Source organism: Giraffa tippelskirchi, chromosome 9 (genome assembly GCF_054371585.1).
Source record: "Giraffa tippelskirchi isolate mGirTip1 chromosome 9, T2T-mGirTip1v1.2.pri, whole genome shotgun sequence".
NCBI classification, from domain to species: Eukaryota; Metazoa; Chordata; class Mammalia; order Artiodactyla; family Giraffidae; genus Giraffa; species Giraffa tippelskirchi.
The window spans coordinates 158,087,400-158,115,398 of NC_137283.1; the positions used below are offsets into that span (position 1 = coordinate 158,087,400).

General features: G+C 41.2%; 1 protein-coding gene and 1 long non-coding RNA gene across 10 annotated transcripts; one reads left to right on the forward strand and one right to left on the reverse strand.

Annotated features, from left to right (window-relative positions):
• RSPH3 (radial spoke head 3) lies at positions 1-20,499 on the reverse strand. 9 transcript variants are annotated; one of them, XR_014065433.1, is made up of 9 exons: positions 19,829-20,499; positions 17,564-17,651; positions 14,149-14,290; positions 11,612-11,757; positions 10,375-10,578; positions 7,412-7,574; positions 6,634-6,720; positions 5,747-6,105; positions 1-186 (listed from the first exon to the last, which is right to left on the reverse strand). XR_014065433.1 is itself a non-coding variant. In XM_081530175.1 (9 exons), the coding sequence occupies exons 1-9, from the start codon at positions 20,323-20,325 to the stop codon at positions 5,804-5,806; spliced, it is 1,557 nt and encodes a 518-aa protein (XP_081386301.1). In that variant the 5' UTR covers positions 20,326-20,499; the 3' UTR covers positions 5,623-5,803. The 9 variants fall into 9 exon arrangements, 3 of the variants coding, with proteins under 3 accessions (XP_081386301.1, XP_081386300.1, XP_081386302.1); XR_014065435.1 differs by lacking the exon at positions 1-186 and adding an exon at positions 728-760; XR_014065434.1 differs by lacking the exon at positions 1-186 and adding an exon at positions 1,197-1,535.
• LOC145521517 (uncharacterized) lies at positions 20,297-27,701 on the forward strand. Its single transcript, XR_014065437.1, has 3 exons — positions 20,297-20,637; positions 23,119-23,232; positions 24,218-27,701. It is a non-coding gene; the product is annotated as an uncharacterized LOC145521517 (long non-coding RNA).
• Positions 27,702-27,999: the final 298 nt, after the last annotated feature.

The following is a 27,999-nucleotide window of genomic DNA, read 5'->3' on the forward strand; positions in this document are numbered from 1 at the left end:
CTTGCTAAGTTTGATTATATCTATAGTAGTATACCTAATTCTGGGAAACATGCTTTAAGATGACTTTGACCAAACAGAAATTTCAAGGTAATGGTAACCAGGATGGAGAGGCGGAAAGTTCTGAAACTGTTCTCTGTGAGGAATAATTGGGACGAGTGGTGGTACTTCATTGGGAGAAAGAAAAATCTGGAAAAAAAAAAGAAAAAAAAACCAAAACCCTAAAGAACTATTGGAGTATAGGATAGGGCTGGTATGTAAATAAAACTATTCTGTCTCTCTCCACCATAATCATGCCAGTTGATTATAGGTTATAAACCAAAAGGCATAGGTTATAATGGGACAGGGGCTTCCCAGGTGGCACTTCCCAGGTGGCACCTTTCCAGGTGGCAGGAGGTAAAGAACCCTCCTGCCAGTGCAGGGGACATAAGAGACATGGGTTTGATCCCGGGCTCTAGAGGATCCCCTGGAGGAGGAAGGGCACGGCGACCCACTCCAGTGTTCTTGCCCGGAGGGTCCTGTGGGCAGAGGAGCCTGGTGGGCTACAGTCCGTAGGGCCTCAAAGAGTCGGACATGATTGAGGCAGCTTAGCACACATAACGGGACAGATTTTGACTCAGTATAGAAGAGATTTCTAATAATGAGAATTGTGCAACAATGCGCTTGAGGGAGTACTTACCATGTCTTGAGCCTGGGGAGACAGAACTATGTAAGAATTGCTGTTCTAGGGCAGCTTATAAAGGGAAAGCCCCATCTTCAGTGACTAAACAAAGACCAAGAGACCACCTGTTAAGGAGACTGTATTGAATAGGAGGCTGGATTATATGACAGCTGAAGTCTATCCTGACACTACCATTTTAAGGGTCTGAGATACAGGGTGCAGTCCACTGCTACCCCTGTAGAGCTGGCAGATAACTTGGGGGCAAGATAAAGTACTCAGTGTGAGTCTAGCTTCTCCAAGGAGTATAACATATTTTTGAACTCTTTTCTCTACCAAGGTCTCTTTATGGTCATTAAATGATGTTTGAAGTTGGAAGCGGGTTAACTTTGCTTTAGGGATTGACTGACACCTAGTGGTAAAAATAGGTGTCGACATAATCCAAAGTGTTAGACCATCCTGCACAATCACCATCAAAAATAAAAATGCAACAACAAAATATATGATTTATGGGTTATAAAAGCATACGGAAATAAAAATGTATTAGTGTTTCAAATTTTATTTTCAAAAAGAATTTAAAATTCTTTAAATGCTTTATTTTTATACTTAAATTTCAAACTTCAATATCTTGACTGATTTTATTTATAAGCAAACCTGTAACCATTACTGTGTCTTTTGTGTGTGTGCCTGTGCACTCAGTTGTATCTGACTCGTTGCAGCCTCATGGACTGTAGCCTGGCAGGCTCTTCTGTCCATGGAATTTTCTAGGCAAGAATACTGGAGAAGGTGGCCATTTCCTCCTCCGGGGGAGTTCCAGGCCCAGGGATGGAATCCACATGTCTCCTGATCGGCAGGTGGATTCTTTACCAGTAGCTGCTACCTGGGAAGCCAGTGATACCACATCTTTTAAGTCATATATTTCATTAATTCTATTTTCAAGATTTGAGAAAAACAAAAAGTATCACCTAAACTATCAGTTTATTAAATTTTAATTTGTAAGTTGAAAGCACTAAAACTTTTAAAAAGGTAAATATGTTCCAATTCAAAGGGAGAATTATAGACATCAATCCAATAGCATTAACAGTAGTTTTTCATGATAGTGACACCTGATCTGTAACATTTTTGTTTGGCTCTCTGACTGTGAACAAACTTGGAATAGGTTGGTTCTGGTTAGATCTTGGAGCTATGGCAAAAAAACAATAGGTACTAATTGGCCTAGGGGAAAATTAAATGCATATTTGGGCTTTTTCGGAATGCCTTTATTTTTTAAATTTTATTTTTTTGGCCACATTGTGTGGCATATGGGATCTTAAGTTCCCCAACCAGGGATGGAACCTATGGCCCTGCACTGGGAGCTTGGAGTCTTAACCACTGGACTGCAAGGGAGGTCCCCAGAATGCCTTTATGCAATAGAGATAAATGGCTATGGCTATTGAGCTCCAGAATACATTAAAAATTATAAAAATTTATAGCAATTTATAAAAATTGCTGTGATTCACCTACAAACAAAAGAGAAAAGCAGAATGTATCAGATTTTGCATAGTAAATAAAGCATATGAAAACTGTATCTAAAAGTAGTAGATTAAAAATTTAGCTGATAGGATTGATACGTTTTAACAACATTGACAAGTAAATGAAAGTTTTTAGGTGAGAAGAAATGAGCACGATTAACTTCTGATGGTTATGGTACTGTAGCATTTTGCTATGCTATGCAAGATGTCACTTCTCCCACGCCCGTTACGAGTGTTAGAGGAATTATCATCTCCAAATACGACTTCTTTCTGCAAGACCTCTGCTCTCCCATCTGCTTTCAAAATAAACCAGTTCTTTTCCCTAACTAAAGGGGCAACCTCCTTGCGTGTGGTGAAGAACTCAAGACCAGCTGGCCTGGCCCTGGTGTCCGCTGTCAACCACGCTGTGCTGCTCTGAGTGACTTCCCGGGCCAGCCAGCATTCCTCAGCTCAGCCCAAGGCAGAATGGCTTACACACCACAGGCCTGCACTGCAGAAAATGACTTCTAGTTCAGTGATCTGGGAACTGATGTTGGGGGAGGACAATCTCTAGAAATTTATTACATATTATCCATTTTATTACTATTCGGCTTCTTTTAGCTTAGTGTTAGCTGAAAACAGAAAGGACCAGAACTCCTAAGACCATGAGCAAATGTGAGCACAGGCAATTCAGTTTCCACTCAATATTTTTCTTTTTCTACAGATAACATAGCACCAGCTTCTCCATGTTTTTTCACAGGGACAGTGTCCTAACCTCTTGATTATTTCTGTTTCTCTCTAGGATGGAATAGACAGTTAAGCTTAACCAGCTTCAGTATGGGGTCTACAGATTTAGGTTTCTTTAATAAATTGAATTAACCTATGGAATTATAGAACTCAGAATGAGAAGTTTAGCAAAGTATCTGCAAAGTGTTACTGTGCAGGAGGATTAGAATTTTAGAAGATAATCAACCTTCACTCCATTTTGAAGGCATTCTTAAAAAAAAAAAAAATTCCTGGTCTTATCACCAAAATTAGTATCTTGTAAATTTTAGGATGATCATTGAGGCTTCCCTGGTGGCTCAGTGGTAGAGAATCCATCTGCCAATGCAGGAGATGCGGATTGGATCCCTGGACTGGGAAGATCCCCGGAGGAGGGCATGGCAACTCACTCTAGTATTCTTGCCTGGGAAATCCCATGGACAGAGGAGCCCGGCGGGCTACAGTCCAAAGAGTTGGACACGACTGAGCAACTAAACAACAGCAGCAACAAATTTTAGGATAATCACAGACTGTTTAAGAAGATGGAACTAACTCAGCAATGAAAGGACAGATTTCAATTTTTTAAATGCTGTTAATTCAATAATTTATTTATTCTTTGTACCTCACAAAAGCACAAGGTTGTTGAGAAGAAAGGATAATAGATTGGAAGGAAGGGGATCTGGGCTCCAGCTTTCATCTCATGACTTACTTGGCTGGTCACTTTACTGAAAATCACTTAGAATCCCTGAGCTGTGGTTTCTTGTTTCACTCCTGCTTCATTCGGCTCCACTGTGAGGCTGTAACTGCAGCCTCCTCACAGTGCTCAGCACACAGCAGGCACTCAGTTAACACTTGCTGACTGACAAATCAATGACTGATTGAAAATGAAAATAAAAAATATAGTCACATCTACCTCAGAAGGGCTTCTCTGACGCTAACATGATGTAGGGATATAAAATGTGGGAAATTAATTTGAGAATCATGAAAAATGCTACCAAGACATACAGCACAGTTCCTTTTACAAATGCAGAAAGATGTTCTTATGTATTTTTAATGCCTAATTTAAAAAGAAACTAAGGTAAATGCGTTAATAACTACAAACTATTTCAAACCACTACAGCTTATATATTTATAAATATTCTGAGAAAAATAGACTATATCTATCTCAAGCCTCAGAAGACGTCACTGATTAGAGATAAATAAAACTTTCAGTTCAGTTCAGTTGCTCAGTTGTGTCTTTTTGCGACCCCATGGACTGCAGCACGCCAGGCCTCCCTGTCCATTACCACCTCCCAGAGCTTGCTCAAACACATGTCCATTGAGTTGGTGATGCCCTCCAACCATCTCATCCTCTGTCGTTCCCTTTCTCCTCCTGCCTTCAATCTTTCCCAGCATCAGGGTCTTTTCCAATGAGGCAGTTCTTTGCATCAGGTGGCCAAAGTATTGGAGCTTCAGCTTCAGCATCAGTCCTTCCAATGAATATTCAGGACTGATTTCCTTTAAGATGGACTGGTTGGATCTCCTTGCAGTCCAAGGGACTCTCAAGAGTCTTCTCCAGCACCACAGTTCAAAAGCATCAATTTTTCGGGGCTCAGCTTTCTTTATGGTCCAACTCTCATATCCATATGTGACTAATGGAAAAACCAGAGCTTTGAGTAGACAGACCTTTGTCGGCAAAGTAATATCTCTGCTTTTTAACATACTATCTAGGTTGGTCATAGCTTTTCTTTCAAGGAGCAAGTGTCTTTTAATTTTATGGCTGCAGTCACCATCTGCAGTGATTTTGGAGCCCAAGAAAATAAAGTCTGACACTGTTTCCATTGTTTCCCCATCTATTTGCCATGAAGTGATGGGATCGGATGCCATGATCTTAGTTTTTTGAACGTTGAGTTTTAAGCCAGAGTTTTACATCTCTAATATAACTTTAGAGGTAAAAAATATCTACAATTTTCAATGGTGCAGGTAAATTCACCAAACAAATTCAGATTAAAAAGTCAAATGGCAATTACCTACAATACAGTTGTATCTGACCACATTAAAAAAAATATTTATATGTACTAATGTTGAAAAGTCTAAGATAAACTGTTAGGTGAAAATGCAAGTACTATAAACCATATATTGCCAGATGTTCTAATCTTTATCTTCAGAAATATCTTAAAAAAGGCCTGGATGGTACATAGAATGGATGGATGGATGACATAGGCTGTCTGAGGAAGGATTTTTAGCTTCATTGGTATTGCTTGAAATTTTTTAATAGCAGGAATGTGAACAAATAGATGAGAGCTTTACTTGAATATTGAAGATGGAAAGGGTAACTGTTTATACAGACAAAGGTATATTTCTTGGTATTTGCAAGGAGAGAGAGCACTATGGCTTTCAGGAACCAAACCTTGAGGGATTCCTGCTTGGAGTAATTTAAACAGTTTTTCTACAGAGAAGAAAAGCTCAGTGGCTAACAGAACTGGTATCTAACATTAAATACCATACTTACTAAAAAAAGAGAACAAAACTACACAACTAAAGAAAAATATATTAGTGATATATAGTGGTCATGGGACAAATAAGGAAAAACATATTGGTTATATAGTGGTGATGGAAGAAGGTAGGAAAAATATATTAGTTATATATGCTGGTAATAGAAAGCTTGAAATTAGACATAATTCTCATTAGAGTTATAGTATAGCTCCTAAAGAGTCTACTATTAAATAAATAAGGTTTCATTTTAAAAATTAGTTTTATTATTTCGACATATTTGATTTGCCCAGTCCACAAGATAAAAAGACACACTGACTAAACACAACATAATTTCCACGAGCTGAGGGGACTCACTCATCGTTACCTGACTGCTTGCAGTGCTGACTGGCTGCTGACTGGCTCCATGGCGCTGAGGCTCCCTCTATTGCGACAGCTCTTCCTTCTCGGAGGATCTCTTAATTTCTGTCAGTTCGTCATCTTCTTCCGAGAGCCTCCTTTCCCGGGACGACACTCTCTCCGTGTACGGCGTTCTCTGTAGGGAGTCTCTGTCTGGAAGGGGTCTCTGGGCCTGGGATGCACCCTGATCCCGGGACTCGAAACCCACCAGGGGGTCTCTCATTCCTCCGGGACCACCGAGTCCGGACTCAGGCCTCACAGGGGCGTGGCTGCCCTCCTTCTGCTCATAGAGATTCAGTCTTCTTTCAACCACCTCACGAATCAACACTGAAAATTGTATGTACAGAAATCACTATGACTTTTCATATTTTAGTAGTTATAACGCTCGCTTATAGATGAGTATAAAATATTCACCAGGCCTTGTCCCTTCCCTGTATCATGATCTTTTATACAAAGTCAGCAATACTTACCTTCTGTGCCACTTAATATGAATTATATTCAATGCCTGTTTTAACAGAATATGACTTATAAAATAATGACAAAAGATGTTAATTCTGATCAAATTATAAAAGAACCAAAAATAATACTGAAGGTAAAAATAGGTACCTTTGTTAAATGGCAACCCACTCCAGTACCCTTGCCTGGAAAATCCCATGGATGGAGGAGCCTGGTATGTTACAGTCCATGGGGTCGCAAAGAGTCGGACACGACTGAGCGACTTCATTTCACTTTGTTAATAGAATTGATATACTGAAAATTTAAGAACCAAAACTGTAAAATTAACATCCTTTTTCTCTATGTTCTTTTTACTGAAAAATTTCAGAGATGACTTTTCAATAACATAAAAGAACTTACTGTCAAGCACTGTTCTTCCGACCATGCTGTACTCCATGGTTTTGTCAACTTCATTCATTAGCCATGGGAGGAATCCTATCTCAATATCTGTAATTTAAAAAGTGAATTTCATTAAGTGATTTTTATGAAGCATTACAAACTGGAAGAATCTGTGCTTTCCCCTAATGTTACAGATATATCCACCTTGTTTCTTATTATAAAATGTCAAACAGACTCATACAGCATCACTTTTGCCATATAGTATTCTCTCTGTATGGTCTGGTCCATTACCTTTCTATTGAAGCATAAATGGTATTTGCAAAATTATGAGGCCTTCCCTGGACTCAAAGCCTTTAGAACTGACTTTATAGGCACTATGTGAGATGAAACAAGGAGCTGGGGTTGTGGGGGACATCCAGTCCGTATTTCTTCCTACTATCCAGTGTTCTCTCTCAGTAAACGTTCTAAAATCTTTGTAACACACCTCTTATTAGTAACGGTACTTTCTTAAAACAACTATAATTGATTTTAAAATTTGGCCCAGAGATAGAAAGATTCCCCGATAGCTCAGTTGGGAAAGAATCTGCCTGCGAAGCAGGAGATCCTGCTTTGATTTCTGGGTCGGGAAGTTCCGCTGGAGAAGGGATAGGCTACCCACTCCAGCATTCTTCGGCTTCCTGTGTGGCTCAGCTGGTAAAGAAAGATTCCAACTCAAAATAAAAATGGGCACAACACGAACTCAAACCATTAGCAGGATGCTTATTGTAACAGTTAATCTAACAAAAGACCTCCAACAAACCTCTTTCAATGGGATCATAAAAGTAGCCACCATCCCGAAGGCTGTCAAAAACGGACGGGAGGAGGTCAGCCAGGTAACGCTGCGCAAACACTCGGGCTGCGATCTTCTGCGAAGTCTCGTTATGCTTGTGAACCACCTGCCACTGCTGCTGCTTCCGACGTTCCTGCCCAGAGGAAAACACCATCGCAGGCGGTTATTCAGCTATTATGTCTTCCCCAGACACCGACTCTCATGAGTGGGAGAATCTGTACTTACATTTGTATCCAAAAATGGACAGCAAGGTGTCTATGATCAGTTTGTATTTTTCACTAAGATTTTAATGAATTTCAACAGCTAGGTGTTGGGAGCCGCAATAGGCTTTACTGACAAAATGGAGGCACGGCCCCAACCCCCTCTCCTCATCCCGCAGGCACCGTCCCGGGATGAAGGAGTTAGGTCTTGTGATTCTGACTTGTCCTTTCCTTCCTCCGGTTGAGCTGGCTGGAAAGAATGTTATAATCCATAAAGTTAACTATTGACATTTGTTCAAGGATCTTTACAAAGAATGCTCCAGGATGAGCACATAGGCTGCAGCTTGAGACCATGAGAAACATTGTTATCTGAAACCTGCCTGTAAGGGGAATGTTTATGGCAAAAGAAGTTTGCTGAGTTTAGGGGTTAGGAATAATTAAGAATAGTTAGAAGCTAAAAGTTTGAGGTATGTTGTAGTGTTGGCATATTTTACTATAGCTTATGGAAACTAGGTATTTTAGAGATACTAATAGCCGAAAGCCTTTTTAGCAGATGATGAGCTTAAGTTACTAGGGGATAACAGGATTTAAAGAGGTAAGAAATAAACTGAGAAATGTGATATACAGCCCAGAGACAAACTTGAGTTACAATGTTATCACAAGGACACTTAAGAGGGAACTCTGAAGGACAACAATGATTTATGGAGACAGTAAATATGGGTGAGGGGAACCTGAAGATGTCATACCTCTGACCTAATGCTTTTGTAAAAGTACAAAAGAAAACCTGATGCTTAAAATAAATATGCAGCCCAGTGCTTTGAGCGAGAGACTGCATCATTTTCATTCACAGACCCCGTTCATCCCTTCAGGGCGTTTCCCTGGCTGCTGGACTCCGGCAGCTAGGTAGGTACTGAATTCAGAGGAGATGATACTTAAGGTAAAATTCATTTCCTGATCCATTGTCAAGTAAAATAAGTTCAGGATATACCTGTTTGACTGAAATTAAAGAGTAATAGTTATCTGTATTTTAATTAGTATTATAAAGTATTGCTGGTATGAAAATTATAGTTGCTTAGACATCTTTGATTAAAAAACTTGGGCCAATAAATTGTCTCATTTGTAATGATTCTTTGAATTTGTAAAGTTCTGAAAATTATAAAACCTTTTTGTTGCTGTTGCTATTTATAGATCATATGAAATCTGTGAAGCTAATGAACTACCTTCTCTATTCCCATGAAGACGTGGGAACATTAATATATTTTCTAATTAGTCTATTTTCAAAGTTAAAGCAAATATAAATCTAGATGACTTGTATTCTTTGTTTTTTCATATTTCCTAATAGTAAACAATATATATTATAAAAAATGAAGAATACAAGTCATCCAGATTTATATTTGCTTAAACTTTGAAAACATTTCCTAATAGTAAATAAGGGCTTCCCAGGTGGCTCAGTGATAAAGAATCTGCGTACTTAGCAGGAGACGTGGGTTCAATTCCTGAATCAGGAAGGTCCCTTGGAGGAGGAAATGGCAACCCACTCCAGTACTCTTGCCTGAGATATTCCATGGACAAAGGACCCTGACAGGCTACAGTCCAAGTCAGACATGACTGAGCATGCACACACCACCAAACAGTAAATAAACAAATTTAACTTTTCTTTGATAAAAACTTCACCAATTATTTCAACAAAGCTGATTTTGTTAGGATTCATCTTATACTTGCAAACAAATAATCGTGCATTTGCACAATCCTTATCAACAGACCCCTGCTCTTTACACAGTTACTCATTTTGGAGGAAAACCGGAAGTCCATCTGACTAGGTTTGGAGTAGAATGTTCTGACAACTCAGCTATTCGTGTGGGAAGCTAGACTCTGAGCCCTTTCAGGTGTTTGGAAACCCCTTTATCATTTATCCATCCAGTGTTTAACACAGGGTGACAGTTATTGCCATACCCAGAGACTCTGAGCCTAGTGCTTCCTAACTAGAGGTTTGTGGCATATTTAATGACTGGATTCTACAACTTTTCTTATTAAAGTTTCTAAAAACCTTATAATCTGAAGAAATATTCTATAAAGACTCAGATAGTAAGTGTATCTGTAAGGGTGTGTAGCAGAGCTGGCCACTGAGAAAAAGACCCAGAATTCTTTCCAGATTCTCTCTCTTACTCCCCATCTACCCAAACACACTCCACTTTTTCCTGCCACCTTTTCTGCCACTGATTTTTGGCAAATTGATGTTATTTCTTCTCCAGGACTCTTGATATTTAAGAGTGCCTATGATTGGGACATATGTAATTTAAATTGTGACCTGTAGGAATTTTGGGGAACTCTATTTAGGTTGTTGGTGTTGTTTAGTCTTGACTCTCTGCAACCCCATGGACTGTAGCCTGCCAGGCCTCCTCTCTCCACGGGATTTCCCAGGGAAGAATATTGGAGCGGGCTGCCATTTCCTTCTCCAGGAATCGAACCTGGGTTGCCTGCACTGGCAGGCAGATGCTTTACTGCCGAGCCACCTGGGAAGTCCATCTCTGTTTAGGTACATCTATGTAAACTGGAGTTTTAAAAATGTAATTGTTCATGAAAGATCGGTGATCTATAGGAGAGACCTGAACAACAAATACTACAGGTCTTTTCTAACATGTTTGTGAAGACCTGTTAGCTCTACATGTGATTCTGAACATAATCTGTTAAGTAACCGAAATCTGTCTGAGAGAGAAAACGAAAATTCTCTACTTTTTCCTCTCGGTGTCGTCTCTCCTGCTCTTCAAGTCGCTGGACTTCAGCAAGCTCAACGTTGCGAAGCTCTTCATACGCGTACTGACTGGCCCGCAGGTTCACCAACTCTTCCTCTTCCATCACTTCCAGAAGAGACTGCTCGATGGTCTTTCCCACCAAAACTTCCAACATTGGTTTAACTTCAAGATCAAAGTCAAACAGCTTAAACACACAAAACAAATTTAAAATTTAAAGGCTCAGTGAAAAAATATCCACAACAGCAGAAATAACAGGCTACTACTTATTGAGGGTCTTCTGTGTGCCAGACACTGAGCTGGTAATTTACCGTTTCTAATCTTCAAAATAGCCCAAAAGGCACAGGGGCTCTTTACAGGCAAAAACTGATAGAGTCAAAGTTATAAAAAAATCTATTCAATCATCAGAATGAATCTTCATTCTCAATAATTTTCCAATAAAATTCTAAAACCCAAGGGAAATGTCTTTGTCTTATTCTCCATCTTTTCTGCTTGATTTTTATTGGTTGTTTTGATAACAGTTTGAAGAACAAAGGAACAAGAGTAATGGATACTTTGGTGATTCATCTCTAGGATTTAGAGGCAAATATAGTCTTCTATATAGATTATGAAGACTTATTTTATTTCCTAATTCAATGACAATACTTTCAAATTCCTTCGAGTTTTAAATCTCACTTAAGTCATTATGCACACTGCCTTCTCTTCTTCAGTTTCATAAGCTGGCCTATATATATGTATTCCACATTGATATAAAAATTAATTATTTCAGGACTTTTTTCCTAACACAGAGAATTATCTTCATAAAAGTTATGTAATCAACAAGCAACTAGCAGTGGAATGTTTTATACCAGAGATATTATTTTTCCTCATTTGGTACAAATCTACCTTATGTTCATACATTAAGCAAGTATAAAAACACACAAAAATTAAATATGTAAATATTCTAAATACATTTCTAAAATTTTTTTATTTCTGATCAGCAAAGAGGGAAAATCAGATCATGGCATTTAAAATTTTTTTAAAAAACTAAAAAATAAAAGATCATGATATTTAAAAACATTTCTGGGTAGCTCAGGATAAAACCGTACTCCATTTGGAAGGAAATGCAGTAAGTATTTAGAATCTTCCTGATTGTGAAGCAGTTTGCACTTATGTTAAGGTTTTAATTAAACCTAACTATTTATAAAGAAGACAGAGGGAAGTCTAATAATGTACTATACCTCTCCTTCTAGAATTTCGGTGGCCACATCTTTGCCAGTTTTGGCAGGAATAAAGAGTGGTGTTGGTGGTTTGTCCAAAAATGCATCTGTTTGGCACTCCATATCAACTTCTATTACGCGGTCAGCAATTTCTTCAAGGTACAATTCTAAGAGAACACCATATACATTGAGTTTGAAATTCTGGTCTTTTTCAAGAATTTGAAACTACAGCCCCTTCAAAATAGAAATGAATGGATCAGAATATAAGTCTTGAAATAAAGGTGCTCAAATGTGGGGTTCAATCCACATAGTGTACTAAGCATTTTTATATATTTGGAAGACCATAGAGTCAGTCAGGCTAGAACATTTACTAAATGTTGAGAGATCACTGAGCTTAGTATCTGAAATGGGCTTCCCTTGTGGCTCAGATGGTAAAGAATCTTCCTGCAATGCGGGAGACCTGGGTTCAATCCCTGGGTTGGGAAGATCCCCTGGAGAAGGGAAAGGCTACCCACTCCAGCATTCTGTCCTGGAAAATTCCATGGACAGTCCATGGGGTCACAAAGAGTTAGACGTAACTGAGCGACTTTAACTTTGTATTTGAAAACAGAACTAAAGAACACGAACCTATACATGTATTTAAGACACAAAATACAACATGGGATGGAAAGTTAATGATCCATCCATGTAACAAGTCTTAAGATAGTCAATGTTTAAAGGTTTGAAAATTCCTGGACATGTAAAAAAAACTATGCATCACATCATTGTGTTATAGACGTTCTCTCTAGCCTACATATCATAAACAGATATATAAAAACAAATTTCACCTTAGGAATAATTTACATGAGGCAAGGGCAGTATGGCATCATGCAAAGAACATGAGAACTGGAGTCAGGTGTTGAACATAGGACCTAGCGATTACATCCTCTTTGGGTCTTGGTTTCTTTATCTGCAAAAGGGATCATGGTTATCAGTCACCTGCAGTCTTCATGATAATAAAGGAGACACAGGTAAAGGACCTGGTATAGTCTTTGAGACACAGGAAGTACTCAACAAAAAGTGGCTGCTGTTCTATCACTTCATATTCTAATGGTATAAATAAGGACTAAAATTTAGCTCTTACAGAATTACAACTATATTGGCTAATCACAGACATATACTTATTCTAGACTTGGTCTCAAGGTAGGAAAGAGCTTGGAATGGTCCTCAACCGTTTGTCCTTACTATCCAGAAATATCTCTGATGAATCTACTCACCATCTCAGCAGGGTACAAGGTGAATCTTAGGTAGTTACATTTTATGTCCAAGGAAAACATCAAGTATAGCTTGACTACCAAGATTCTGTCAACAACACAGCCGGACCCTATGGGTCCAGGTAAACCCTCACAGCTGACAACAGCCAGACAAGTAGGAAAAGCTTGACACTAGCCTAGGAGAGCCTGTGTGGCCCTGGGGAGGATGCAAGGGAATGGAGACAAAAGGAGCTAGAAGAAGAGGCCACGGTGAGAGAGGTGGGGGACTCAGATCTAAACAGGTTTGTGCTGTGCTGTGCTGTGTCACTCAGTCGTGTCTGACTCTTTGTGACCCATGGACTGTAGCCCGCCAGGCTCCTCTGTCCCTGGGGATTCTACAGGCAGGAATACTGGAGTGGGTTGCCATGCCCTCCTCCAGGGGATCTTCCCAACCCAGGTATCAAACACAGGTCTCCCACGTTGCAGGTGGATTCTTTACCATCTGAGCCACCAGGGAAGCCCAAGAATACTGGAGTGGGTAGCCTATCCCTTCTCCAGGGGAACTTCTGGATCCAGGAATTGAACTGGAGTCTCCTGCATTGCAGGCAGATTCTCTTTTTTTTTAATTAATTTATTTATTTGACCACACTGGGTCTTTGTTGCTGCACGCAGACTTTCTACAGTTGCAGCGAGGGGAGGCTTCTCTTGTTGCACGGGCTCTAGAGCACAGGCTCAGTAATCGTGGCACACTGGCTTGTTTGCCCCAAGGCATGTGGAGTCTTCCCAGACTAGGGATTGAACCTGTGTCCCCTGCCTTGGCAGGCAGATTCTTTACCACTGAGCCATGAGGGAAGTCCTGCAGGCGGATTCTTGACCAGCTGAGCTACCAGGAAGCCCCGTGATTAGAAAAGCTTGGACTAATAACCCACATTTTCAGATATTCAGTAAACGGGTTTACTTCTCTCAAAAGACAAAATAACAAAATAAAACTATACTGCTCTCCACTTCCACAAGTCCAAGAGTGATTCATCTTGGGCTACGAAAAGCAGGAAATACTCCCAATTCGAGAATAGCATATGTGAAAAGAGCTGAGAGAATTAATTTGGTCCTTATATTCTTTTTTAAAAATCGCCATATCACATTTTCAGCCATACCCAATATAATAACAATATTCAGTCTGTGAGTTTGTTTACTGAACGGACTTCTACCACATGACAGGGAAATACTAGATGGCATAACAGATACGTTAATACAAAAGTCAAACAAAATGAACTGACTCAGAAAACCATACACACCCTGGAGCCACCAAGCCATGGGCCCATATACCTGTCTGCACGTCCACATGTTTTCTGCCTTCCACGGGTTCAGGCGTATGTGGTCTGAGCTGTTCTTGGGCTCGTTTTCTGGCAAGAGACCTCCTCCTAGCCTGCTGCTGTCTCTGAATCTCTACAGGATCGGGCTGTCCAGGCTGAATGACAGAAAAGGCTTATAAAATTTAGAAAATATTTCTCAAAGTGTATAGGAGTGCTGTTCCAAAGTAATTCCTGGTGGCCTAGAAGCATCTGTCATAGAATGCTTCCTGCTTATCAGTGACTAGGTGATTAAAAATTTATCTGAAATTTGTCAGGCAATTACAAAGGTATCCGGTAAAACACATAAAAGTAACTTCAAAGTATGACCGTTAACCAGAATAAAATGGGTGCAGAATCCCAAATAATAGGGACTTCCCTGGTGGTCCAGTGGCCAAGACTCTGCACTCCCAACACAGGGGGCTCCAGGTTTGATCCCTGGTCAGGGAACTAGACATTGCATGCAATTAAGACCCAGATGAGTTAAATAAATATTAAAAAAAAAAAAAAAATAAACTGTTTTTCCTCATTCAAGGATTTTTACCATGAACTCCTCTGATGCCTAGTAAATTGAGGTAACCATTCAGTCACAATAGATTTTAATGTGTAGTTAAGAATTTGAAAATCACTTGAATTTTTTTTCAGCCTAATTTCATGGACAGAATTTCCACACATAATTTCCATAATGAAAATACATTAGCTCACAAAGAAAACAACTTCAGTTCAAACAAAGCCTGTCCAAGTACACAAACAATAGCTGACTAAGGGATTAAAGGAGGCAAAAGGCAAAGGAGAAAAGGAAAGATATATCCATTTGAATGCAGAGTTCCAAAGACTACCAAGGAGAGATAAGAAAGCCTTCCTCAGTGATCAAAGCAAAGAAATAGAGGAAAACAATAGAATGGGAAAGACAGAGATCTCTTCAAGAAATTAGAGATACCAATGGAACATTTCACGCAAAGATGGGCACAATAAAGGACAGAAATGGTATGGACCTAACAGAAGCAGAAGATATTAAGAAGAGGTGGCAGGAATACACAGAAGAACTATACAAAAAAGATCTTCATGACCCAGATGACCACAATGGTGTGAACACTGGACTAGAGCCAGACATCCTGGAATGCAAAGTCAAGTGGACCTTAGGAAGCATCACTACAAACAAAGCTAGTGGAGGTGATGGAGGTGATGGAATTCCAGTTGAACTAATTCAAATCCTAAAAGATGATGCTGTGAAAGTGCGGCACTCAATACGACAGCAAATTTGGAAAACTCAGCAGTGGCCACAGGACTGGAAAAGATCAGTTTTCATTCCAATCCCAAAGAAAGGCAATACCAAAGAATGTTCAAACTACTGCACAATTACACTCATCTCATGCTAGCAAATGCTCAAAACTCTCCAAGCCAGGCTTTAAAAGTACATGAACCGTGTACTTTCAGGTGTTCAAGTTGGATTTAGAAAAGGCAGAGGAACCAGAGATCAAATTGCCAACATCCACTGGATCATCAAAAAAGCAACAGAGTTCTAGAAAAACATCTACTTCTGCTTTACTGACTGTGCCAAAGCCTTTGACTGTGTGGTTCACAACAAACTGTGGAAAATTCTTAAAGAGATGGGGATACCAGGCCACCTTACCTGCCTCCTGAGAAATCTGTATGCGGGTCAAGAAGCAACAGTTAGAACTGGACATGGAACAACAGACTGGTTCCAAATAGGAAAAGGAGTACGTCAAGGCTGTATATTGTCACCCTGCTTATTTAACTTATATGCAGAGTACATCATGAGAAACGCTGGACTGAAGAAGCACAAGCTGGAATCAAGATTGCCGGCAGAAATATCAATAACCTCATATATGCAGATGACACCACCCTTATGGCAAGCTGGTTTTAGAAAAGGCAGAAGAACCAGAGATCAAATTGCCAACATCCGCTGGATCATCGAAAAAGCAAGAGAGTTCCAGAAAAACATCTATTTCTGTTTTATTGACTATGCCAAAGCCTTTGACTGTGTCAATCACAATAAACTGTGGAAAATTCTGAAAGAGATGGGAACACCAGACCACTTGACCTGCCTCTTGAGAAACCTGTATGCAGGTCAGGGAGCAACAGTTAGAACTGGACATGGAACAACAGACTGGTTCCAAATAGGAAAAGGAGTACGTCAAGGCTGTATATTGTCACCCTGCTTATTTTACTTATATGCAGAGTACATCATGAGAAACGCTGGGCTGGAAGAAGCACAAGCTGGAATCAAGACTGCCGGAAGAAATATCAATAACCTCATATATGCAGATGACACCACCCTTATGGCAGAAAGTGAAGAAGAACTAAAGAGGCTCTTGATGAAAGTGAAAGAGGAGAGTGAAAAAGTTGGTTTAAAGCTCAACATTCAGAAAACTAAGATCATGGCATCTGGTCCCATCACTTCATGGCAGATAGATGGGGCAACAGTGGTTGACTTTATTTTTGGGGGCTCCAAAATCACTGCTGATGGTGATTGCAGCCATGAAATTAAAGGACACTTACTCCTTGGAAGGCAAGTTATGACCAAGCTAGACAGCATATTAAAAAGCAGAGACATTACTTTGTCAACAAAGGTCCATCTAGTCAAGGCTATGGTTTTTCCAGTGGTCATGTATGGATGTGAGAGTTGGACTATAAAGAAAGCTGAGCACTGAAGAATTGATGCTTTTGAACTGTGGTGTTGGAGAAGACTCTTGAGAGTCCCTTGGGTTGCAAGGAGATCCAACCAGTCCATCCTAAAGGAGATCAGTCCTGGGTGTTCATTGGAAGGACTGATGTTGAAGCTGAAACTCCAATACTTTGGCCACCTGATGCGAAGAGCCGACTCATTGGAAAAGACTCTGTTGCTGGGAAAGATTGAGGGCAGGAGGAGAAGGGGACGACAGAAGATGAGATGGTTGGATGGCATCACCAACTCTATGGACATGAGTTTGAGTAAGCTTCAGGATTTGGTGATGGACAGGGAAGCCTAGTGTGCCGCAGTCTATGGGGTTGCAACGAGTTGGACACGACTGAGCGACTGAACTGAACCGAACCATTTTTCAGTGCACAGCTCATGGGCAGTAAGTACACTCACATTGTGCACCCACTACCACCGTTCATCTCCAGAACTGTTTTCATTCTTTGAAACTGAAACTCCATACTCATTAAATAACACTTCCCTATTCCCCCATTCCCTACCAAGCACTATCTGGCTTGTATTTTGCATAGATTTTTTTTTCCCTTTCATTTTTCTAGCAATCCATCCTTATTTTATTTCATAAATGTTTTACTCTGTAACAGATTAGAAATTTAAAGAAAGAAACAAAAATTGGTCCTTCACCACAGGTAGTTTGGAGTACTTTGTGTCAGACAATTCAAACTGTACTTACCAGTGGTACTGACTGCAGAGCATAAGTGTTGCCTCGGATTACCCTTCTGTCATACATTATGTTTCCGTAATTCACAGGTTCTTCAGCTCTATAAAAAAGTAAATTTTAAATCATGACTGTAATAGAGCATTGGTATCTAAAAGTCAATTTTTCATTTTTAAAAATTAAAGTATATTTGATTTACAATATTGAGTTAGTTTCAGGTGTACAGCAAAGTGTATCAATTATACATATATATATTTTTCAGATTCTTTTCCACTATAAGTTATTACAAGATACTGAAAGTATCTGTGTTATATAGTAGGTCCTTGCTATTTATCTATTTATATATAGTAATGTGTATCTGTTAACCTCAAATTTCCACTTTATTCCTCATCCCCTTTCTTTTTTGGTAACCATAAGTTACTATGTCTGTGAGTCTATTTCCATTTTGTAAATAAGTTCAATTCTATCACTTTTTTAGATTCCACATGTAAGTGATATCATAATGATATTTGTCTTTGAGGTCAACTCATTTTTAATAGGATTTAGACTGGGGTGAAATATTTTAAGAAAACAGATTTTTTAGCACTGTTGATAAAGTAAGGAAATTCCATATTATGTGAGAGAAGGAAGATGTTGAGAATTATGTATGCTACCATTGTTATGAAGTAGACAAAGCCCTTGTAGATGTGTATCTGTATGTATATATTTGTATTCATACATATGCACATAGACATGGGTGTCTGGAGAAAAGTACAAAAGTATTCATTCAAAGTCATTAATGTGGTTTGGAGGCAGGAGAGGGAAAGCAGGTTTGCAAAAGAAGGGGCGAAGAATAAGGCTGTACTAAAAATACCCACGGGCATGAATGAGTACATTTATTAAAAAGTTAGATCTGTGTGTGCATGTATACAGAAAGAAATTAGGGGAAAAAAGGAATTAGAGTTTATAAAAAAGTGGAGAAGAAAAAAAGTAGAGGGAGCCAAGTGCAGGTTAATATGTGTAGTATGATTCCATTTTGGAAATAAAACTTTCCATATACACGTACATATGCTCCTCTTTGTGTGCACAAGCAAGAAGGTATGGAAGAATAAGACTGTTAAGTTTGGTTACAACAGGGAAGTGGGAGTAGAGATGGGTGAGAGATAATTAACTTTGCCTTTATTCCTCCTTATTTGTAATTTCCATTTGCTTCACAAGAATGTATTACTTTTATAAATTTGTAAACTGAAAAATCAAATAGACACATCTAAAAGAACTCCTCTCAAAGCCTTGATTCAGATTGCTTCAGTATACCAATCAACTAATTCTATAAAAAAAGAAATTGTTTCTAAGGAACCTCCAATGATTCTTATTTCATCTGTTGGTGTGATTTAATAAAAAGGATTTGTAAGCAATCACTTCAAGGCACTAGGAAATATTTCTCCAAGGAGTCCCTTTTAAAACTGAATCCTTTTATAATTTAAATGTTCTTATTTTGGTTTTCTTAAAGTGATAGACATTTCTTATTAAAAAATGTCTTTATTGTCAGAATAAGATAATTACGATTTTAGACTTTGCTTGAAATAAGCAACAAGAACTCATGTTCAGTCATTAATTCAACAATCTGTGTTGAGTGCTAACTATGTGTCAGGTAGATCTTTAGTGAACAAAAGTCATAAAGGGTCTTGCTTCCACGGAGCCTGCATTCTTGGAAAGTTCTGGTGATTTCAAAACTTGAAGCGTGCGGAAAGAACTTTAAGAGAACCAAAATATTTAACGCCCTTTCCAAATATGGATATCTGAATATTTGCAATACAAATGCAGTAAAAGTACAATTTGGGGTCCAACATGGAAGGAGAACCTGATTCCTGTGAAGAGAGATTTACTTGGCTCCCATTTTGGGCATGCTATTGTGAGGTACACCTTTGTATCCCAGTTTCTTCATATGCATAATACAAAACCAACTTCACAGCACTGGAGACTAGGTAAGAAAATGTATGTTGGTGCCCCTGGAAGGTGCCTGCTTGGCACACAGTCGGCCAATAAACATCTGTTGACTCAATCCGTGGTTTCCGTGCACATATTATCAATCATTCCAGCATCGTGATCACTAAAAGTTAACTAATGCCCTTTCTTGCTTCCGTCCTCTACAACACAGGAGAGTTCCTTAGGGAAGGAATTTATTTCGCAGAGAGCAGGGAAGGGAAAGCAGCATAAGCAGGTTCTGCCAGGGCGAAAGGGCCAGGATCCCGCGGCCCCAGGGTGGGAAGAGACCCCACACGGGCCGGTTTGCTCACTCACTGCTGCATCAGGTCGTCCCGGTAACGGCGGCGGTGGGAGGGCAGGGCCCGGGGCCGGCTGGTGTAGGTGTAGGTGGCCATGGCCGGGGAGGCGCGCTCAGCCAACGTGCAGGCCGCGCCCGGGGTCGGCCCGCTTAGCTTTCGATGAAGCTTGGCTTCGAAGCAGGTGGGCACTAAAGTGTCGCGGGAGCCGGAGAGGTGCACGTAGTGCCAGGGGCAGGGATTCTGTGATGCGAGGAGGGGCGGCAAGAAGGGAGGCGGGCGGGCCGGGAAGTTGCCAGGGCAGGAAGTGGGAGCTACACAGGGATAGCTCAGGGCACCACTGAACCCTCCCGCGGCGCCCGCGCCGGTTGCCCAGCAACCCAGCGTTCCGTTGAGGGGCGGGGCCTCAGGGCTGTTCCGACTGGCGGGCTTCCGGGGAAGGTTTCCGGTGCGCCCGAGCACTTCCGGTTCTTGACTCCGCCCACCCGCGTCTCCCTGGTCAACGAGCCTGCGCATGAAGGAGGCGGGCCCGGCGGCCCCCGCAGAGGGCTGAGGAGGGCCGCAACGGTCGCCGTTCCCACTCCCGAGAGGCACTCGGCGGGGCCTGGGTTGGGGCCGTTCACTCTGAGCCCGCTTCTCGGGGACCGCCCTTGGCCGTTTCTCCCGCGCCTGCCGCCTCGCCTCTGATCTGGGCAGTCCACCTACGACGGCACACGCATGGCGCCCAGCCTCCTAGCTCTTGTTACGTGCCAGGGCCGGGCCGGGGGGCTTCCCCGTTGTCTCCCAGCACCGCCACCTCTCCCGCCCCAGGGGCCGCCTGCGTAGCTGGTCTGTCTTTTCTGCTTTCCTTCCCTGCTTACTCCCCTGTTCCTAGTCCTTCAGGGGGCGGTCCTTGGGCGCGCAGGGCGTGGAGGGCCGCCCCACAGACATCTCATTTTTAGTAAAGGGTGGGCGTCTTCTTGGGTCTTTTAGGCCCTCCTCCTCTTGCCCTAAAAAATGAAGCGTCAAGGGTCGGGTCTGTCCTCAGAAACAGCAAATGCACTGGTTTTAGTGTTGGCGATGTGCAAGGACTGGGTTTGTGTAAGTGAAGCTTATGCTTCCCAGAGTGAACTGTGGTGTTGGAGAAAACTCTCGAGAGTCCCTTGGACTGCAAGGAGATCCAACCAGTCCATCCTAAAGGAAATCAGTCCTGAATATTCATTGGAAGGAGTGATGCTGAAGCTGAAACTCTAATCCTTTGGCCACCTGATGCAAAGAACTGACTTATTTGAAAAGACCCTGATGGTAGAAGAGATTGCAGGCAGGAGGAGAAGGGGAATGACAGAGGATGGGATGGTTGGATGGCATCACCGATGCAATGGACATGAGTTTGAGTAAACTCAGGGAGTTGGTGATGGACAGGGAGGCCTGGTGTGCTGCAGTCCATGGGGTCGCAAAGAGTCGGACACGACTGAGCAACTGAACTGAACTGAGTGGTAACAGTTGTTTGCCTTTGTGTTTGCATTCAATTAAGTGCTATGTGGATTTAAATCTGGGTTCTGCACTGTAATAGCCCCATAGCTTCTGGCGAAGTAATGTTTTTGTGTTTCATATTGCAAATCTGCAAAATGGGGGTAGCAATCATTTAATGTCATTTACTGAGATGCAGCCGATTGGGTGGAAGTTCTTGTGAGCATTTTTCATTCTGAACTGCTTGGAGCATCAAATGGCTGTGTCACGCTGGCGGTTTAGTTGTGTGTCTGTAGTTGGGTGGAAAGATTGGAGCTAGAGATAAAAATTTGGTACTGGTGAGAGTTCAGAGGGCTTTAGAGACATTAAAAGTAAAAAGGAAAGAGTGTGGTCTTGGTGAAACCAAAAGTTTCAGGCGCGGTGGAGTCAACCTGGTTAAATATTACAAGATGTTAGGTAAGATGAGAACTGAGAAGTAGCCTTTGGGTTTGCTAGCATGGAAGTTGTCTATGAACATCACAAAAATAGCAGTTTCTGTGAAGTGGTGGGAACCGAGCCCAAGTGGAACAAAGGGAGGACAGTTTTAGTTGTGAGATGCAGAGTCGGTAACCACCGATTATTCTTTCCAGATGTTTTGCTATTGTCTTAACTACTTAGTAAAGTGCATGAGGCCTTTGGATGGTAGTAGCTCATGAATTAATAAGTTTTTGCCACAAGGTGTCACTAATTCTTCATTAAGTTCTTCTGGCAAATAGAATAGCTGGAGCACAAGCATACTTGTATTAAGGAAATACTTTTTTAAAAAAAAAAAAAAATCACATTTGCAAAATAGACCAACTAGAAGGTGATTGTTTACATTGTGGGAAGTTTTCTGTTTAAGTTCTCTCTAGAATATTTGAATAACTGACTCATTGGAAAAGACCCTGATGTTGGGAAAGATTGAAGGCAGGAGGAGAAGGGGATGACAGAGGATGAGATGGCTGGATGGCATCACCGACTGGATGAACATGAGTTTGAGCAAGCTTCTAGAGTTGGTGATAGACAGGGAAGCCTGGCGTGCTGCAGTCCATGGGGTTGCAAAGAGTTGGACAGGACTGAGCAACTAACTGAACTGAGAATATTTGACATCTGTGCACAGGCCTAAAGGGACATATTGAATGCAAGGCTGGAAATCAACAGGCTAGGGTTCTGGATTTAGAGCTCTGGATTGGGAGTTAGAAGACTGGGGTTCAACTCCAGTTTTACACTCACTGGCTGTGTGACCTCAGGCAAAATTTTAAGTGATTCTTCATCTTACTGATTTTTTTTTTTTATTTAATAAATTTATTTATTTTAGTTGGGGGCTAATTACTTTACAATATTGTAGTAGTTTTTGCCCATCTTACTGATTTTTTTAATCTTTCATTATTATTTTAAAGTAACAGTAAATGCCACTTTACTCATCTCACTCAATTATTTTTACATGTCAAGAGAGATGTGTATAACAGAGATGTTTAGAAAATGGTGAAGTGCGATGTAAATACAAGATTTAAAACAATTTTTATAAAAATCACTTATGCCCAAGTTCGTAGCAGTATAGGTATAATATTAAGCAATTGTATTAGTGAAGATTCTCAGTTGAAATGGTAGAAATCCAGTTTCTTGCTTGGCTATAAGGGCATGTTTTGAGGTTTATAAGGGGAATTCAGGTGACTTCAGGAATGGCAGTGCTACAGGATGGAAGGGCTATGATTCAAATTTGATTTAAATCCCTGGAATCAGGGATTTGAATGACAGCAAAGTGGGCACTCCTTCTTCCCTCTGTTCTTCCATCTGATGTCTTTATCTCTTTGGTTCCAACTTGCTTCCTCCACCTAATAGGGAACATTGTGATATTATGAAGGTTGTAGGACATCCACAATACAGCATCCTGTAGCTTGAGAAGGTGAGAAGATGGAGCTGAAGAAGTAGATGCTATGAATTACCTTGATTTTGGTGAGGAGAATGTGAATTTCAAATTTATGAAAGCCATTGTCAACTAATACTGACTTTCAAATTTAAAAAAAGCAAATGTTCTGGAACAGTCTAATCTTTGGATCTGCATGTCTTTATTAAAAAAATTAGTCTTGCATTATTATTTTATCTTCAATAAGTTCACATTTTAAAGAGTTAAGATAGTGAGATCAATGTAGTTTAAAGAAATTGAAAAAAAATTTTTTTAATTGCCAAAAAGATAGGTATAATTTTTATTTATTTATTTTTTTTTTTCTTTTCTTAGGCTAATTACTTTACAATATTGTAGTGGTTTTTGCCATACGTTGACATGAGTCAGCCATGGGTTTACATGTGTTCCCCATCCTGAACTGCCCTCCCACCTCCTTACCCATTGCATTGCTCTGGGTCATCCCAGTGCACCAGCCCTGAGCACCTGTCTCATGCATCGAACCTGGACTGGTGATCTGTTTCACATATGATAATATACATATTTCAATGCTATTCTCTCAGATCATCCCACCCTCGCCCTCTCCCACAGAGTCCAAAAGACTGTTCTATACATCTGTGTCTCTTTTTCTGTCTCACATATAGGATTATCGTTACCATCTTTCTAAATTCCATATATATATGCGTTAGTATACTGTATTGGTATTTTTCTTTCTGGCTTACTTCACTCTGTATAATAGGCTCCAGTTTCATCCACTTCATTAGAACTGATTCAAATGTATTCTTTTTAATGGCTGAGTAATATCATTGTGTATATGCACCACAGAAATCTTCATTTTAAAAAAGAAATCTTCCATACACAATATTCCATGGTGTATATGTACCACAGAAATCTTCATTTTAAAAAAGAAATCTTCATTTAAAACATTTCAGAATGGTATTCTTTAATTTTTTTTTTTTAGAAGAAATTGAACTTTATTATGTTTAATTTTTCACAGGACATAGGAACAACAGTGATTTCCTTTTCTTGCTCTTTCAGGAAATCACATTATTTCTGATAACTGGCAATTTCGATAAATTGGTGTTTACTGTGGAAAATTCTGAAAGAGATGGGAATACCAGACCATCTGACCTGTCTCTTGAGAAACCTGTATGCAGGTCAGGAAGCAACAGTTAAGACTGGACATGGAACAACAGACTGGTTCCAAATAGGAAAAGGAGTACGTCAAGGCTGTATATTGTCACCCTACTTATTTAACTTATATGCAGAGTACATCATGAGAAATGCCGGGCTGGAAGAAACACAAGCTGGAATCAAGATTGCCAGGAGAAATATCAATAACCTCAGATATGCACCACCCTTATGGCAGAAAGTGAAGAAGAACTAAAGAGCCTCTTGATGAAAGTGAAAGAGGAGAGTGAAAAAGTTGGCTTAAAGCTCAACGTTCAGAAAACTAAGATCATGGCATCTGGTCCCATCACTTCATGGCAAATAGATGGGGAAACAGTGGAAACAGTGTCAGACTTTATTTTGGGGGGCTCCAAAATCACTGCTGATGGTGATTGCAGCCATGAGATTAAAAGACGCTTACTCCTTGGAAGGAAGGTTATGGCCAACCTAGATAGCATATTTAAAAGCAGAGACATTACTTTGCCAACAAAAGCCCGTCTAGTCAAGGCTATGGTTTTTCCAGTGGTCATGTATGGATGTGAGAGTTGGACGGTGAAGAAGGCTGAGCACTGCAGAATTGATGCTTTTGAACTGTGGTGTTGGAGAAGCCTCTTGAGAGTCCCTTGGACTGCAAGGAGATCCAATCAATCCATCCTAAAGGAGATCAGTCCTGGGTGTTCATTGGAAGGACTGATGTTGAAGCTGAAACTCTAATACTTTGGCCACCTCATGGGAAGAGTTGACTCATTGGAAAAGACCTTAATGCTGGGTAGGATTGGGGGCAGGAGGAGAAGGGGACGACAGAGGATGAGATGGTTGGATGGCATCACTGACTCGATGGACATGGGGTTGGGTAGACTCCGGGAGTTGGTGATGGACAGGGAGGCCTGGCGTGCTGCAATTCATGGGGTCGCAAAGAGTCGGACATGACTGAGCGACTGAACTGAACTGAACTATCCCATTTCCACTGGCCAAAGCCCCCAAAGTTAAAAACTTATTTGCTAAACATGGAAAAGGCATCCAAAAAAATAAAAAATTTGAGAATGTCTAGGACGAATGTGCCCAAGACTTGAAGCAGGTTTTATAATGGCTGCTGTCACAAATTGTTGTTTTCAGGCTTACTGAACTGCACTTTGGCTTCCCTCTCATCGCTTCGAATTGAAAGTGCCTTCCGAGCGAGCACATTGGGGTACCGGCTGCGCTGGAAAACGCTCTCCTGCTCCTTCAGGTGCAGCTGGTGGAACGGGCAGCTGTGGAAGCTTGGCTGCCTGTCCGAGGGCTGCGGATCCTCGGCGTCCGCCCGGCATCGGTGGCTCCTGCAGGAACTCCTCCTCGTCGCTGCCGCCGCCGCCCTTCTGGATCTCGTCGACCATGGGGTCGGGTGCTCCCACCCCAACCTGGCCCTGTTCCGCTGCTGCTGCCGCCGCTCCTGACTCAGGTTCCGATCCCGACTCCTCCTCGACGGCAGCACTTGTTGCGATGCCCGAAACCTCGGTGGGCTTCGTATCAGCTTCTCCCTGGGGCTCGTCGACTCCCAGGCCGAGGTAACCGGAGTCTTCGTGGTGGCGTCCGGGCACACGGTCCATGTCGCTAGTGCTGTCCAAGCAGCTGTGTGCCTCGGCCAACTCTGTGCTGATGATGGCGGCAATCCCGAGGGCCCGTCCGGTCGGATCCCTGGTGTTCTTAAAAAGGCATTCTGGGCCTTTCTTCCACCAGAGCACTGGTCCCCGTGTCTTTCCTCATTCTCTCTCTCTCTCTCTCCCTCTCGCTCTCTCCCTCTCTCCGTTTCAGGCTGCTTCCACGGAGCACAGGTGTCCACTGTGTCTACTTATTTGCCTGGGCTTTCAAGACCTCTTCGAGAGGGCGCCCTGAGCCTACGTTGACGGTGCTAGCTCTTTATCCTAGAGTTATATTGGCATACTGTGTAAACCAGGGAATATCAGCCTCTTTTCTTCCCTCTCTTACTTTCTTATCGGTCGACTCTGTACCCCCAAGTTCTGGTCCATTAAAGGACCACAACAATTGGCGCGCCAGAACAGGGACTTGGGATACGGCAAGTCGGGCAGAGTGACCCCAGAAAGCTTATTAAAGCTGGTGGATCCAAAGAGCTCACATGGCTCCCCCTTCGGAAAACTTGACCCAAGGGGGCCCCCAGCCTTCAAAACAGAGACGGAACAACAAAAACCCCAGGAGGAAGAAATTCCAATACAGGCCATGGCAGCTCTAAAGACCTCCAGGAAGCGCCACCCTCGGCGACATCAACCTTATAACCTCCCCACTTGGGGACAAATAAAAACCCTTACTAATCGAGCTGAATATTTGGTCTTTCAACAGGGAATGCCGCAGAATCCAGAAAACATTTTCCTAGCTATGCTTAGCCTGAATGCTTGTGCCACTCCTTCACCCGAGGCAAATTAATCATTCATACCCAACCCCGTTTTTACTACAGGTGATAAAATGGATGGAGAGAAGATTAATTGTTTCTACTAATGACTATACATATGCCTTCTTCCTAGAGCATTAAAGGGCCCTCACACCTTGAAGTAGAATAAAAAACTAATTAACATTTCTCTAGGTTATGAAGTCCTTCCTTCCTGCATGATACCAACAGAATTCCGACAAACTTGGGCTTTCCCCCTGCCTCCCAAAAAAGACTTTCAGACTTTGCTTAAATTGTAAACCATGGTTACACTACAAAAACCTTAGGGAAAGAATTCATTCCCATGACAAAGGACTTCTTGAGTGACTTAACAGAAAAATCTCCCCACCTCGCCTTCAGATCAATAAACAGTTTGGGCCTAAACTATGAGACACCAGGAAACCTGTTGCGAGCACCTAAAAACTTGAAACTTGGAATGGACATTTTACAAGGACATGCTAATAAGACTATACTTTCTGTAACCTGTATTGATTGCTACTATATACTTGTTAAGAAATGATTCCCTTTTGATTGTGATTGAGATTCTACTCAATACTGTGTTACTCCTGGTCAATCTAATTATAGTACCTACAACTGGGTACAAGTCAAAATTCATTTATGAAACATACATAATAATGCCTCGCTGTATGTACAAAAAGAACTCCTTGTTAAAACGTCTGCCTGCTTCCACTAATCTACAGACTTTAGCTGAGCAACTAGCAGTTTAATTATCTGGGCTATACCCACGAGGTTGATTTCAAAATATTCACAGCATCAGATCTGAAACTGTAACTTTGGTGTTTGTCGTGGTGACTTTTTTTGTTGTTTACCGTTGCCTTTCTATAAGATTGGTTTATACTAAACAAACTCATATGGTCAGGACCTTTTTTTACAAATATAATAAAACAGGGGGAGTTGTCAGGATACATCTAACAGGAGGCTTCCTGTGTGCTGTTTTCAGTATTGCATAAATTCTATGTTCCTTAACAGCACCTGAATACAGGTGCCAGAGAGCTGGCAAGCTGGCTTTCGGGGATAATAGAAATTCATGTATCTCATTCATATGGAAATTCCATATGGTGAACAGCAGCCATTTACAAGTCTCCTCCTTTCTGATATGTAAAGTTACTCTTACAACCCCCTCTCTAGAGAATAATTCTAGCCTCCGGCTTTCTAGATGACTTGTTAGATCTTTGATCCCTATCTCTGCTAAAAAGGGCTATCTGGTAAG